The sequence below is a fragment of the Lytechinus variegatus genome, chromosome 1 (genome assembly GCF_018143015.1).
Source record: "Lytechinus variegatus isolate NC3 chromosome 1, Lvar_3.0, whole genome shotgun sequence".
In the NCBI taxonomy this organism is placed as follows: Eukaryota; Metazoa; Echinodermata; class Echinoidea; order Temnopleuroida; family Toxopneustidae; genus Lytechinus; species Lytechinus variegatus.
Window position 1 is genome coordinate 66,663,207 of NC_054740.1, and position 13,982 is coordinate 66,677,188.

The 13,982-nt window shown below is 37.5% G+C and overlaps 1 protein-coding gene across 1 annotated transcript; it reads left to right on the top strand.

Annotated features, from left to right (window-relative positions):
* Positions 1–830: 830 nt before the first annotated feature.
* LOC121420287 lies at positions 831–12,899 on the top strand. The gene is made up of 8 exons (XM_041614866.1): positions 831–1,023; positions 4,958–5,633; positions 6,235–6,450; positions 7,079–7,245; positions 7,981–8,073; positions 9,810–10,022; positions 10,965–11,033; positions 11,469–12,899. Exons 2-8 carry the CDS (start codon positions 4,967–4,969, stop codon positions 11,634–11,636), a joined length of 1,593 nt encoding a protein of 530 aa, XP_041470800.1. The 5' UTR covers positions 831–1,023; positions 4,958–4,966; the 3' UTR covers positions 11,637–12,899.
* Positions 12,900–13,982: the final 1,083 nt, after the last annotated feature.

Sequence of the window (13,982 nt, forward strand, 5' to 3'; positions counted from 1 at the left end):
CAAGAGTAAATTGTCACTGCGAAAAAATAAGGTGAGGGAATGGGGTACAAACGTTTTACCCACTATTTTTTAAAACACGAATGGAGGGGGGGGGGGTAGGCCTGTAATGCTATTTTCAGAATTTTTCAACCTTATATAATTTATGTTCATATCTTTTTCTCTGATTTTTTTAACATGTAAAAGGCCTATAAACCGGAACTTAGCAAAGGCTTAGTATAAGTTAGTAGCTAAGTAATTGATATACCTGCAAATTTCGTGTATAGTTATCTACTGCCGTACACTCTGGGGGATGGGGTGCTGCATGGTTTGGCGTTTTGGGTGCTAGAGTGGCTGCCCTTTTTCGAGAGCTGGGGTTTTTTTTAAATGAAATTTTAACTTGAATCAAGGTGCCGTTGGTTCCTAGACTGAATTGTCACTTTGTCATTATATTCATACTCCATGCTGTTTTTAATATTTATAGGTATTTGCATCATGATATTGTAACTTTATCAGCTGATCATTTTATCAAATATTTTCCTATAAATGAATGGATAAAATAAATGAATAGATAAATAAATGAATGAATATATAAATAAATGAATATATAAATGAATAAATAAATAAAAGTTAATAAATAAATAGATAAATGAATGAATGAATAAATAAATAAATAAAAGTAAATAAATAAATAGATAAATAAATGAATGAATGAATAAATAAATAAATAAATAGAGAAATAAACAAATAAATAAATAAATAAAACAAGTGCACAACTCTTGTATCGGGAATTTGATTTTAAAAAAGCAGTGAAACACATGTTTGCTGCCCTCGATCGGCGCAGCAGTTGAAGATATTAACACAAAAAAAGAAGAGTAACTTTTAGTATAAAACTTGATTTAAACCTGAACTTATTCGAAGTTGCAGTTATTTCTATGTAAACGACCTTTCTTCCTTTTAATGATGAGTTAGTTTGAAAAAGCGGGAACATCCTAGTACGGCCAGCCTTAGCAAGTGAAGAATTCATAATCTTAGAAGTTTGTACCGGTAAGTCCCGTCTATTTACTTTTGTGTACCGGTAGCTAGTCGGAGTTGCGGTACGTTACGAAGTCAAACTTTTGAAGGCCGAATACTTTCACTCAAGGGAAGGATTCATTCCTATTCTGCCTGTGGGGAATCTACAGGTAGGACTATGGTATGCCAATGCTATACACAGCACACACTTTAAAAAATCATTCGAATATCACTTTTGTGACCAAAAATACTGGTTTCCATACAGATTACAGTTGCAATTTATTTTTCATTAGTATATTAGTAACTTAATTGCATGGACTTCATGATCATGGAGTAATTTTTGGGGTCGGGACAACTTCGCATCATCGCTATTGGTGGCGGTCCGGGGGCCATTGACCGCCTAAAGCTCCGTCGGGCACCCTAAAAGTCGGGTAATAGTGCCCGGGCTGACCACCAGAAAAAATAAATGTAGAAGACCGAAAATGAAATTTTTCAAAGTTTTCCCATATTTCACAAGCAAAAGAGAGAAAAGAAAGTTAACAACTAATTCCCTCAATTTATTTAGCAAGCCGTTTTGCGCTATTTTCTTCAATCTACACACAAAGACACACACACACAAAGTCAGCATACAAACATGTACTAGCCGGTGCACATGGCCGGGCCTCCCGCCCGTGTGTGGCAGGCATTCAGGCTGTGCTTACCTGCACTCCGGAAGTACCTGGACATCCCCGATCAAAGAGTGAACAATTCCACATGAAAAATATTTTTCCACCAATATAATCACAAAATCGGCGGGAATTTGTTATGATTATATGGATTCTCATATTACTGATTTGGTGATGTGATCAGAGGAGCAAGTTATTGAGTTTTCAGCTTTCGTTTTGAATCTTGAGATCGGTGTGAACTTGTAGCTGTGTGAGTGTGATGCCGTGATGATTCACATACATTAATTTTCAAGTTTGACAGTTTCACTTTGAAATCTAATAATTTATTCTAGAACATTTTATTTTTCTATCAATTTTTATGATATATATAAAAACAATGATCTGTATTTTTTTTTAGATGATTGGATTTTTTTTTTTTAAGTTTGAATTTTCCTCTTCCTTTCTTTCTATTTCTTTGTTTTCAATCCTTACTTCATCCTTTCTGCTGGCCTTTTCTGTTCCATCTATCTTTGTTTTCAATCTTTCCTTGCTTTCTTTCCTCATACTTTCATTCCTTCATTTTTCTTATTTCCTTCTTTCTTTCCTTAAATTTTTGTTTGCTCCCTTCTCTCTCCCTCTCTTCTTTTAGTTCTGTCTTTCTGTAATCCTTTCTTTCTTTCAGCTCCTTCCATTTTATTTCTTCGGTTCTCTCTTTACTTCATTCTTTTTTCCTTTTCTTTTCCCTTATTCTTTCTTTCCTTCCTGATTTTTCTTTTTCTCTTATTTTTTTTTCTTTTCCTCATTCCTTCATCCTTTCTTTTATCTTTCCTTAATTCTTTTTTCCATTCCATCTATCTTTATTTCATAGCTTTGCTTCCTTTTGTGTTCATTTATTTTCTTCATTCATTCTTTCTTATTTCTCTCATTGTTTTTCATTCTTTTCTTTTTATTATTCCTTCATTCTTTCTTTCCTCGAGATTTTCTTTTTGCTTCCTTCTCCCTTCCTCTCCGCTTTCTTTTTGTTCTCTTTCCTTCTTCCATTACTTTCTTTCTTTTTTCATTCTCTCTCCCCTTCATTCTTTCCTACCTCTCTTTCATCCTTTCTTTCATTCTTTCCTTCAATGTTATTTCCTTCCACCCTGTTTTTTGTAATTATTTCTTTCTTTCAAAAAGAGAAGGAAACCTCTTTCTTTCCTCATTTTTTCTTACTTTCTTTTTCTTTCTCGCCTTCATTCTTTCTTTCACGCATTAATTCATCTTCCATTTTTTTCTTTTTCTTCACTTTTACTTTTTTTCTTTCTTTCTTTCTTTCTTTCTTTCATTGTTTCTTTGTTTCTTTCTTTATTTATTTAAAAGAATGAAGCATATTCCTTTCCTTTATTCTTTCTTTCATCCTGATTTATCCTCTCTCTCTTCATTTTTTCCCATCATTCTCTTTACTTCATTTTTCCATTTATCTTCTCTGTTCTCTTTTCTTCCCTTTTTACTCTCTCCTTCATTCTTTATTTATTTCCCTCCCTCCTTCCTTCCTTCCCTTTTTTATTTATTTCGCTCCCTCCTTCCTTCTTTCCTTCTTTATTTATTTCGCTCCCTCCTTCCTTCCTTTCTTTCTTTCTTTCTTTCTTTCTTTCTTTCTTTGTATTTGTATTCAGTATTATTTTCAGTGATTCTCTTTGTTATTTTGTGTAATGCTGTAATGTATACTTCTGGGGCCCATTTCATGAAAAAGTTGCTCTAAATTCTTTCGCAGCTAGAGGCTGAATTGTGGAATCTTTTACAAATCAAAGATATAAACATTACATAAACATCATAAATAATTACATAATCACACAATGCAAAATTAAAATGTAGTGTTTCGCAGCAAACATACGCATACAGAGTTGATACACTTTACAATCATGATACAATATTTTCGATATGCATGTGGTGACCACCTAAACTGCCATTTGACCACCTAAAGTTCAGTCCAGGGTGCCCGGCTGACTTCCAAAAATTAAAGTTAATCGAGAGGCCTGCACTAGTGCGCGGCTAGTATTAGTATACTAACCTTGCACAGTGAATTGCGCTTGGCAGTGGATTAACGGGAAAAAAATGGAGAAAAAAGTTTGCGAAATACAGCAAGTCTGCATATGCTGACTTAACCGAAGACAAGACAAATAAGCTTTAATAATAGGACAAAAAAACTAATACTTTGTCTGTTCCTGGTTTATCCAAACTTAATACATGAACATAAGGCCATTTAGTCCCTGTACAGATCGAGTTTGAACTTCGGTCTCTGTAATTGGTGATTGGAACCAACAGAGCTCAGCAGAACAACCAATAAAACAGAGACCGAAGCTTTTAGTCAAGATCGTGCATGCTGCGACGCCTCAGTTAAAGTCTGGCATCCACCATTTAGAGTTTCATACATGTGTGACAAAAATACAAGAACAAGTGGGGATATGACATCATCAGCTCACCTAATGAATATTTATGAAGACATGCCTAGAATTTTCAACGGAATAATGCAAATCTGCAGAATGCAGAATGGTTGCAGTGAGCAAGTGGCATCCACATGCCGTGGCTTGATTTTTCTCTGCGCGGCAGCGTGTAATGAATCCTTGAGTTAATAGCAGACTTCAAACAATCGCAAATTTGCACTGATCCCGAGTTCTTACCTGGCTAACTTTGTCTTAGTTTCTTGCAATAACGCCACATCAAAGTTCACTAGATCTAATTTAGATCCAGTCCTAGATCTAGATGTAAACATAAGTTAAGGTACCTCATCTGATCGTAGATATGAATGTCAAGAGTAAAGGGTTCTATCCCCAGTCATTTATTTGCCATATGACATATTTCCTCTATCATGATAAAATGGTGCGAGAAATGCAGCAAAACTTGAAATAAAAACTTAAAGAATTTTCAAATCACTGACACTTTCAAGCTTTGAAGTGAATGTTGTTGAATGCCGCCCTTTTCACCGTACAGGGGTGAAAATAAAATGATGGGACAGAAAATTTAGAATCCTTTCACCCTGCCATAGAGTAGGTATTATTGTAGCAATATTGTGGTGCAATCCATGGCATACAAACTTGCGGACTCAAACATTCTGTGCATATCCACAATACTGCCATCTACACTCAGGGTTGTATACATGTAGTAGTGCATTTTCTATTTTAATTTATTAAATGGGCATTTATAATGAGAAATATAACTCACAAGATTGGAAAAGTTGCTGATAAATGAAAAATAAATAAATAATGATAACATTTGTAGGGCACTTTATACTGGTTTTTCAAAGCGCACAGGTTGGCATCCATGTTCTTTTCTTTCATTTCTTTTAGGCCATTAGAATGAATACTGTATCAGGTTTGCAACATGTTGCAGCAGCAACCCCCACCATCCAGCAGGAGGGTTTCCGGTCTCTTCCAGCGCATGAGGTGCGCTCGGGCACAATGAAGCAATCCCGCCCTCTTCCCCGCTGGCTCTGGTACATCATCGCCAAATCCCTCGGAATCAAAACCCATCCCAAAGACAAGCCCTGGTTTGCCACCATCCTCTACGTCCTGACCCTCATATGCACCGTCGGTTACTTCATCAACTACACCTGGTACACCGTGGCGGACATCGTCTCCCAGAACACCACCTTCGATTCTCTGAATGGCACCGTCAACATCATCATGGCCATGGGCTTCTGTGCCGTCAGCGTCTACGCCAACAACCTTGCCTTCCGTCTCTTCACGAACCGTCTCTTTGTGCAGAGCGTGAGGCTCCACACCAAGACCTTCCTCAAGCTAAACTCTGCCGTCGTCATCGGGCTGCTGGGTATGATGTTCATTGGTCTTTACAATTATGATAACTTCAATCTATTTCACGCCGAGACCTGTATTGCTGTTTCTATATCACCGTGGATATGCTATGTGCAATATAGCTGCCTTGTAGGATTGACCGTTTTCTCATTCGTGTGGAACATGCTGGTAGCAGTGGTGTGCTTGTCCGTTTGTCGCACTCACACGATAAGTAAGTATACGATTAAATGCATGTGTACGGTAGAATCTTATGTTTTATACTATTTAATGCATGTTTTATTTTCTTTTTTATTGGATCACTCTTACAGAAATTTAATAAGTATGTGAATCAAATGCTTGAATTATGTTATGTTGCCAACAGCTCGCAGGCCCCTCCCCTCTCTCTGTTTTATCTTCTTATTTTGTTTTCCCCCTCTCTTTTTAGTTTTTAGTGATAATAAAAAACAAATAAAAATCAATAATAACTATATACATCTTATTTTATGACTCTACACTCTTTATTCAAGGGATAATTTTCCTGATGTTTTCATGATAGGCCTATAGGTAGATAGTTTATGACTGCTAAACAAAATTTCTTTTGTGTAGTAACTCGGTTCTACTCAGGAGTGTCCAGAAAATAGTTGAAACCTTTTCTCTTACAACCAGAAATGATAATCAAACTTTGGAAGTGAAATTATTTCCTGTACATCACAACATCCTATTCCATCACAACAAATATTCTGGGAGATTATTGTTCCAAATACAATGTAAGTAGTGCATCTAATTAATGATATATTAATTTTTTCCCCTATTTTTCCTATTCTTGCTGTAAGGTGTTCGCCATTTTCTCCTCGAGTTAGACGAGGATGCCATGATCTGCCATATCAACAACTTTCATCATCAGAGAGGTCGACGACGTCGCCACACAACCAGCCTTGTGGAGGACCAGGTGGATGGAGCCCACAATGCAAGCGTAAACGACAGCACCCATGCTGGATATCAAAATCTAGCCTCTCCAACCTCTGAAGAAGTCATCAAAGATCTTGAAGGCAAGTGTCCAAATCAAATTTGCTCTGTACAAACTTGGTTTGTCAAACATATAGTTCCATAATTTCAATAGGTTTCTGGAACAAAATTCCATGATAAGTTTTCAACTTTCAATTTGTAAGAAATATGGAAGCTCTCATCAGAGGACACACCTGTTATCACTCTGACAGAGCTGCCTACCAGCATGTTTTTGGCATATTTAGTACTTTTTTGCAACCAAAATACAACAGTATGTTTTTTCTTATGAAAATATGATTTTGAAAAAAAAATGTTTATATTTTTTGTACAAAATCGTAATTTATTGAGAAAGATCATCTCCATATAGATGTCGCTATTTCATAAACTTACACAAATATAGTTATTGGATCAATGTAATTTCAGGTAACTTGTTTTTTTCAATCATTTTTTTTATATTATATGAAATACATTTTTTTACCAAAGAATACAATTTTTCATTCCTCGAGGTTGGCAGGTCTGCTCTGATACTGCAATTTCAAAACCGTTTTTATACTTGGGCATTCACTTTTGAAAGAAATGGTACAGTGTATGCAGGCACTCACATATTTTTATTTTTCCCAATAATGGTTTAAAGAAGATAGTAATGTCTTTCACTGTTATTTTTATGTTTAGATGAGTGGGATATGAATGAGTATGAAAGGAGGAAGCAGTCCGTCACTAGACTTCATCGTACCAGCATGGGTGTAGATTCTGTCGATGGTGATCTCTCCAACCATGATGTCTGGGCTAACCTCCTGGCTTCTGGTATGGAGGGTGCTGGACAGACCAATACTGGAGAGGTAGGTGTAAACATTAATTTAAATTCTAGCTGGGTTCAATTGAATCAGGGTGCTACATTACTGTTAAGAAGCACTTGCCCAGTTGGGCAAGTAAATTTTCAAATAGTTGGAATATACTTGCCCAAAAAAATCCTTGAATTTTTTTTACCTCTTCAATAGAAAGTTTTGAGGTTTTATAAACCATTGACCTTTTTCTCAATTTTGACATGAACTGATCTACCTGCCCTAGCCAAAATTAGTGTCAATATCATATCATATTGACCCTAATTTTGGTCATTCTACTGTGAGAATTTTGCTTGCCCAAGTTGGGCAAGTGCTTTTGTAGCACCCTGATTGAATGATGTTTGAATGAAGAATAACTCCATCTGTGGCCTGCCTGATGTTAGTCTTAGGGTAGACTGGTAAAGGGTACGTTGGCAAGGTCATCGTTTGTCCCTTTACAGAGTCATTAATTGTTGTTAAACTGCTGTGGATGTCAGTGCATAGGGTTAGGAAAAGGTCTATATCTAATGCCAACCACAAACCAGCAAGTTCCATCATGTAAGTCTTTAATATGGACTGGTTATGGTCATCAATTACTTTGGAAAGGTACCAAAGGTGAATTAACAGGATTCAAGGACAATGATTAATTCATACATAAAAGTACTCTTTCTTTTAGCATTGTTATAAGAAGTAGAAAATGTAACATAATCGTAGATCATGACCGTTTTTTCTGTCATTTCATCTCTGATACAGCCAAGAAGTCAGCTTCCTTCGGAATACAGCCACGTGCCAGGGCTCAAGATCTTAGAGAATAAAGAAATACTGGAAAAATATTGGAGATTGCAGGTATGTCCATTGTACACAATTACCATTTCAGTAGGAAATTACATTTAGAAATGTTAGAAACCAAACTTGAGGCCTTTATCTGTCCTTCTATACAAGCGGTCAGTATAAGAGATTTGACTGCAATATAGTTACATGTACCATTATAAAGAAGAGTGAATATTTTTTGGTCAGTATATACATTTTGGTGATGGTTTTATTTTTGACAATTTTACAAGTCAAATACCTTCAAATTTCTATTTGTTTATAGCCATTGTAGCACACGAAGTCAATATTATCATGAATATGCCAATTGATTACAAAATCATGAAAATTAAATCGTGTTGAGTATTGGCTTATAAATGCAGTGTATTTCTCCTCGTAATTCTCTACCAGTGCAATCTCTGGATTTTATTCTAGCTAATTTCATGTGTCGAACACCTTCAAATTATTTGAATATGTATATAGCCAATGCAGCACATTAAAGAACTCCTAAATTTGCTCATTCATTACAAAATTATGAAATAGAATCACGTTAAACCATTACCTACTGGAACCAGATGATCCCTGTGCAAATCATGTGGGTATCACAGAATTCAGAAGTCAACATCTTATTTATTGGAATACACTGTATGTTTTTGTCTCACCTGCAAAGCAAAGTGAGACTATAGGCGCCGCTTTTCTGACGGCGACGGCGGCGTCAACATCAAATCTTAACCTGAGGTTAAGTTTTTGAAATGACGTCATAACTTAGAAAGTATATGGACCTAGTTAATAAAACTTGGCCATAAGGTTAATCAAGTATTACTGAACAACATGACCAAGGTCAAAGGTCATTTAGGGTCAATGAACTTAGACCATGTTGGAGGAATCAACATCGAAATCTTAACCTGAGGTTAAGTTTTTGAAATGTCATCATAACTTAGAAAATATATGGACCTAGTTCATGAAACTTGGACATAAGGTTAATCAAGTATCACTGAACATCCTGGATGAGTTTCACGTCACATGACCAAGGTCAAAGGTCATTTAGGGTCAATGAACTTTGGCCGAATTGGGGATATCTGTTGAATTCCCATCATAACTTTGAAAGTTTATGGATCTGATTCATGAAACTTGTACATAAGAGTAATCAAGTATCACTGAACATCCTGTTTGAGTTTCAGGTCACATGATCAAGGTCAAAGGTCATGTAAGGTCAATGAACTTTGGCCATGTTGGGTTTTTTTGTTGAATAACCATCATATCTCTGTAAGTTTATTGGTCTAGTTCATAAAAAGTGGACATAAGAGTAACCACGTATCACTGAACATCTTGTGCGAGTTAGAGTAGTATTCAAAGTCAGCACTGCTGCTATATTGAACCGCGTGATGCAGGTGAGACGGCCAGAGGCATTCCACTTGTTTCTCCTTGTTAATTCTCTACCAGTGCCGTCTCCGTACCACATCTCCGTACTGCATCCAGCGATGGCTGCTGAGGTTGATCGTTCTTCTCATCTTCTGGAGTGTGGTGTATCTCCTCTACTGGATCAGTCATGAGGCATCCATCATTATCATCGTTATTATTATGATCTTTCTTCTTTGTAATTCTCCACTAGTTCCGACTACGGACCACATCCCACTGCATCCAGCGATAGCTGCTCAGCTGGATCGTTCTTCTTATCTTCTGGAGTGCGGTGCATCTTCTCTACTGGATCAGCCAAGAATCATCCATCATTATCATTGTTAGAATTATTATCTTTCTTTGTAATTCTCCACTAGTGCCGACTACGTACCACATCCCACTGCATCCAGCGATGGCTTCTCAGCTGGATTGTTCTTCTCATCTTCTGGAGTGTGGTGTATCTCCTCTACTGGATCAGCCATGAGGCATCCATCATTGATATGTTCCTCTTCCTGCTGCCCTTGGCCATCCTACCCATGCTGTGTGCTGGACCGACAGAGGTCAACGGTGAAGGTCACAAGGTGCCAAAGGTGAGAGGTCAAATTATTATTGATAATAGTAATATGAATAATATAACATATATATATAAAACTAATATAGGAATTGTATATTGCACGTATCCCCCTTGCTAGATGCTCAAGGCACTCCGATATTACCCCGGTTAAGCTATTCTACCAATCATGGTGCACACAGCTTTTTGAGGAATTTCTTCCTGCCGGTACCCATTTACCTCACCTGGGTCGAGTGCAGCACAGTGTGGATAAATTTCTTGCTGAAGGAAAACATGCCATGGCTAGGATTCGAACTCACGACTCTTTGTTTGAAAGCCGAGATTCAGAACAACTATACCACAATGTGCCCACACAATAATAATAATGATAATAAAAATAATGGTAATATTAATATTATTCAGTTTATTTGTAGCACATATCAGACAGTATATACTTTCTATATTTGCTTCCAAAGGGATATCATCACTTAAATGCTGAAGAACTGGGTGATTGGTGGTCAGTCCTATACAAAGTCTATGTCAACATGCTAACTATAGTTGTCATCACCATGATGATGATGATGGAAATGATTGTCAATGTGATAATCGTCATTGTTTATCCTCATTACCATAATAAATATTGTCATTATCTTTGCCATCATCATTTTCATCTTCATCATCATCACCATTATCTTTGTCATCATCATTATAATCATCACCATCATCATTATCATCATCATAACCACCATCATCATCATAATCAATATATCGTAATCATCATTTCACATTTTCATCATCTGGTGAACAGAACTTGAAAAAAATAGGAATGATCAAAACATCTACAAGAGCAAATTAAATTGCTCTCCTTTGATTATATGAATGGTAGCATAATGATGGTTCTTTTGCAATGCTCAAACTTAATTTTGTGGGGTTTTTTTTAATTGAAAATGTACACGTTTTAATCCCCCTTTCCTTGCACCAGAGCATCTGCCCCACAGAAGACCGACTGAGAATCATCGCTTTCATCAAACAATCTCCTCTCTCTTTGACAGTAAGTACTGCATCTTGTTATGGGTTATCAAGTAGATCTTAAAGCAAATATGATTCGGCAGTCTAGTATAACATTACCTCGAGTCGTCATTGACTTGAATTTTGTACAGGTTCCTTAGCCCACAATGCAACTCTCTGAGTCGTGTATACCCCGAGTAGTGTAGTCCTGTAATATAGGTCCACTTGAATGATGGTACACTAATTCACTCCAATGCATCATGTGGACACACATTCTCATTAACCTGATATCTGAAGGGGAGAATTCGGCCTTTTCAAATGAGGAAGAAGTCACTTAGTATGGGAGCTCCAGAATTGTGCTTGCAAAAATAGTGTAACATCTGCATAGTTAATGCGTCATGAATATTCCTGTATTTCCAGTAGGTGTTTCAGTTGTCATCTGTAATATATGTTCATATTGTATCTACTTTCCTGCCAGGTGTTTGGATTTGAGTTGAGCTACTCCTCCGTCTTCACCACCATCGTAGCTATAGCACTTGCCTTTGCCACCAAGATCATCCTGCAGGATGTGTCGGATACCCCACAGATCCCCGCCGCCACATTTGCACCAACTGTGCAGGTGGTGACACCTAGCCTTGGACTTTGATGGGTGACACCTCTAAAGGTGTTCCACAGGGATGTATAATGGAACCCCTTCAGTTTGTCACTATGCCACTTGTAGAGCTTGATACTCTTGATGGAGACATCTTCTCTCACCTTTGCGCACTCTGACAATTGATACACTATGATCCACTTGAATGCCCAAGTTGGAGCTTTAAAGAAAATTTCTTGCTGCTCATGCCTTGGGGTGTCCAAGACAGTAACATGACCATGCAGTAACAGCAAGCTTTGAGTATTGACAAAAGCTACAATTGTGTGCTTCTCAATGATGATCATGCCTAGGAGCATCCTAGACGATCAGGTGGTTCTGATGGAATTTCACAGAGCATACATGCATTATCACAGTGTCTGGGACCCTAGAATTTCTTGCCATTATTACCACACTTTCACTGACAACTGTAGAAAGGGACATCCAGCAGAAGTCTTTGTTCATGAAAATAATCTCTTGATGCACTCTCCTTCAACCATCTTGCAATTCATTTTTCTGAGACCTTGCCGCTCTACCACTTGCAGACCAGGGGAGTTTTTCATGCAACAAATCAGTGATTCTCACAGATAAATATGCTGTTGGCCAGTCAGATGCAAGGAAATCACTGATTATTTGTTTCACAAATGATGCCCTGCTTAAGCAATGATCTGCCAATGTCAGGGCTTTGGCATCCTCTACCTCGACGCAAGAATGCTTCAAAAACACTGGTAAGGTACATGTATATGCCATCAATATAATACATCAGACTGCAAAAGTCAAATAAGTCAAAACTCAAAGCATTATTTCAGACCTGAATATGCAAGACATAACTCTAAAAGTATTTTTAACTGCCATTCTTCTCTGAAGCAACTTAGATCATGAACTGCCATACTACTTAAACACTTAAATCATCTTTATCCTCACAGTGGTTCATCTAAGGTTATCTTCAAGCATGTATTGTACTAAAAAACTCATTGTTGCTGGGAATATATTTTGGATCCTGTAGGATCAGATACCTAAATTGTTATGGATGATGTTTTTCCACACCCAATAGTTTATTTATCAAGGATGTACTTGCTACTTTATTATCTGGGTATAGGTTTTAATAAACCATTATTGTCTTCCAGGAAACGTACCAAATCTTGCCTTACCACCTCAATGTCATATTAGACAGAATAGACAGATTTTAATTGCATTAATGTGGAGCGTTGTAGCCCAGTGGATTAGTCTTCGGACTTTGAAACGGGGTCGTGGGTTCAGATCCCAGCCATGGCGTAGTTTCTTTCAGCAAGAAATTGATCCACATTTTGCTGCACTTGACCCATGTGAGATGAATGGGTACCTGGCAGGAATTTATTCCTTAAAATGGTGAGCGTGTGAAAGCTGCTTGAGCTACAATCGGGGTAATAATATCCAAGTCCTTTGGAAGTGCATAGAGACGTTATTCATAATGTGTTATGAGCTTATAAGAACTGACTATTATTGATTGCATTTAGGTATTGCATCTCAAAGGCGTGTAGCATTATTTTGATTTTTTTTTGTTCATAGTTTTTTATAGCCTCACAGTGACAAGTAATTGAAGAATTGATTGTGTAGTTTTGTGCCACTGGATAGTGATCACATTACTCTGTAATAATAATAATAATTGCTGGATTTATATAGCACTTTTTGCCTGATGACACAAAGCGCTTGCAATTATTACCCCGACTGTAGCCTGAGCTACCATGACCGGCACTCAGTGCATTCATGGAATTAATCCTACCTCGTACCCATTCACATCATCTGGGTGGAGTGCAGCACAGTGTGGACTGAGTCTGTTTTATTGTATCCCCTGAACAGAGTTCGGAGGATACTATGGATTTGGCCTCGTCGCGCCGCCTCCGCCGCCGCAGAGATTTCCTTTTGAGCGCTCTATCAGCTGCATTTCTTCTCCGATTGTCTTCAAATTTGGCATGAAGGTTTATGTTATTGCAAGAAGCCTATCGATTTTGGTGTGGGTGGAGGTCACATGGCAAGGTCAAAGGTCATTTTCATGTCAACATTAAAGTTTACATGCAAGCTTTTCTTACGACACCTTACTCAGCAACCGTAAGTTACTTTTCAACCAAACTTGGATGATAGATGGACTTGGGGAACCTGCATGTTATGCTGCAGTCGGAGGTCACATGGTAAGGTCAAAGGTCATTTTCAGGTCAATGTTGAAGTTAACATGCAAGACTCTCTTTCAGTGCAACCATAAGTCACTTTTCAACCACACTTGGATGGTAGATGGGCTTGGGGGACCTGCATGCTACATGTAGGGTCATTGTCGCCATGATGATTGTATTTTTTGTCGAATTTTTGTGTGAGCTCTATATATTGCAA

Excerpts from the sequence above, each read along its gene's own strand:
- LOC121420287 (XM_041614866.1), top strand. The coding sequence starts at position 4,967 with ATGAATACTGTATCAGGTTTGCAACATGTTGCAGCAGCAACCCCCACC. Across the intron at positions 6,451-7,078 it reads AGTCATCAAAGATCTTGAAG|ATGAGTGGGATATGAATGAG; the intron begins GCAAGTGTCCAA and ends TTTTATGTTTAG. Across the intron at positions 10,023-10,964 it reads AAGGTCACAAGGTGCCAAAG|AGCATCTGCCCCACAGAAGA; the intron begins GTGAGAGGTCAA and ends TCCTTGCACCAG.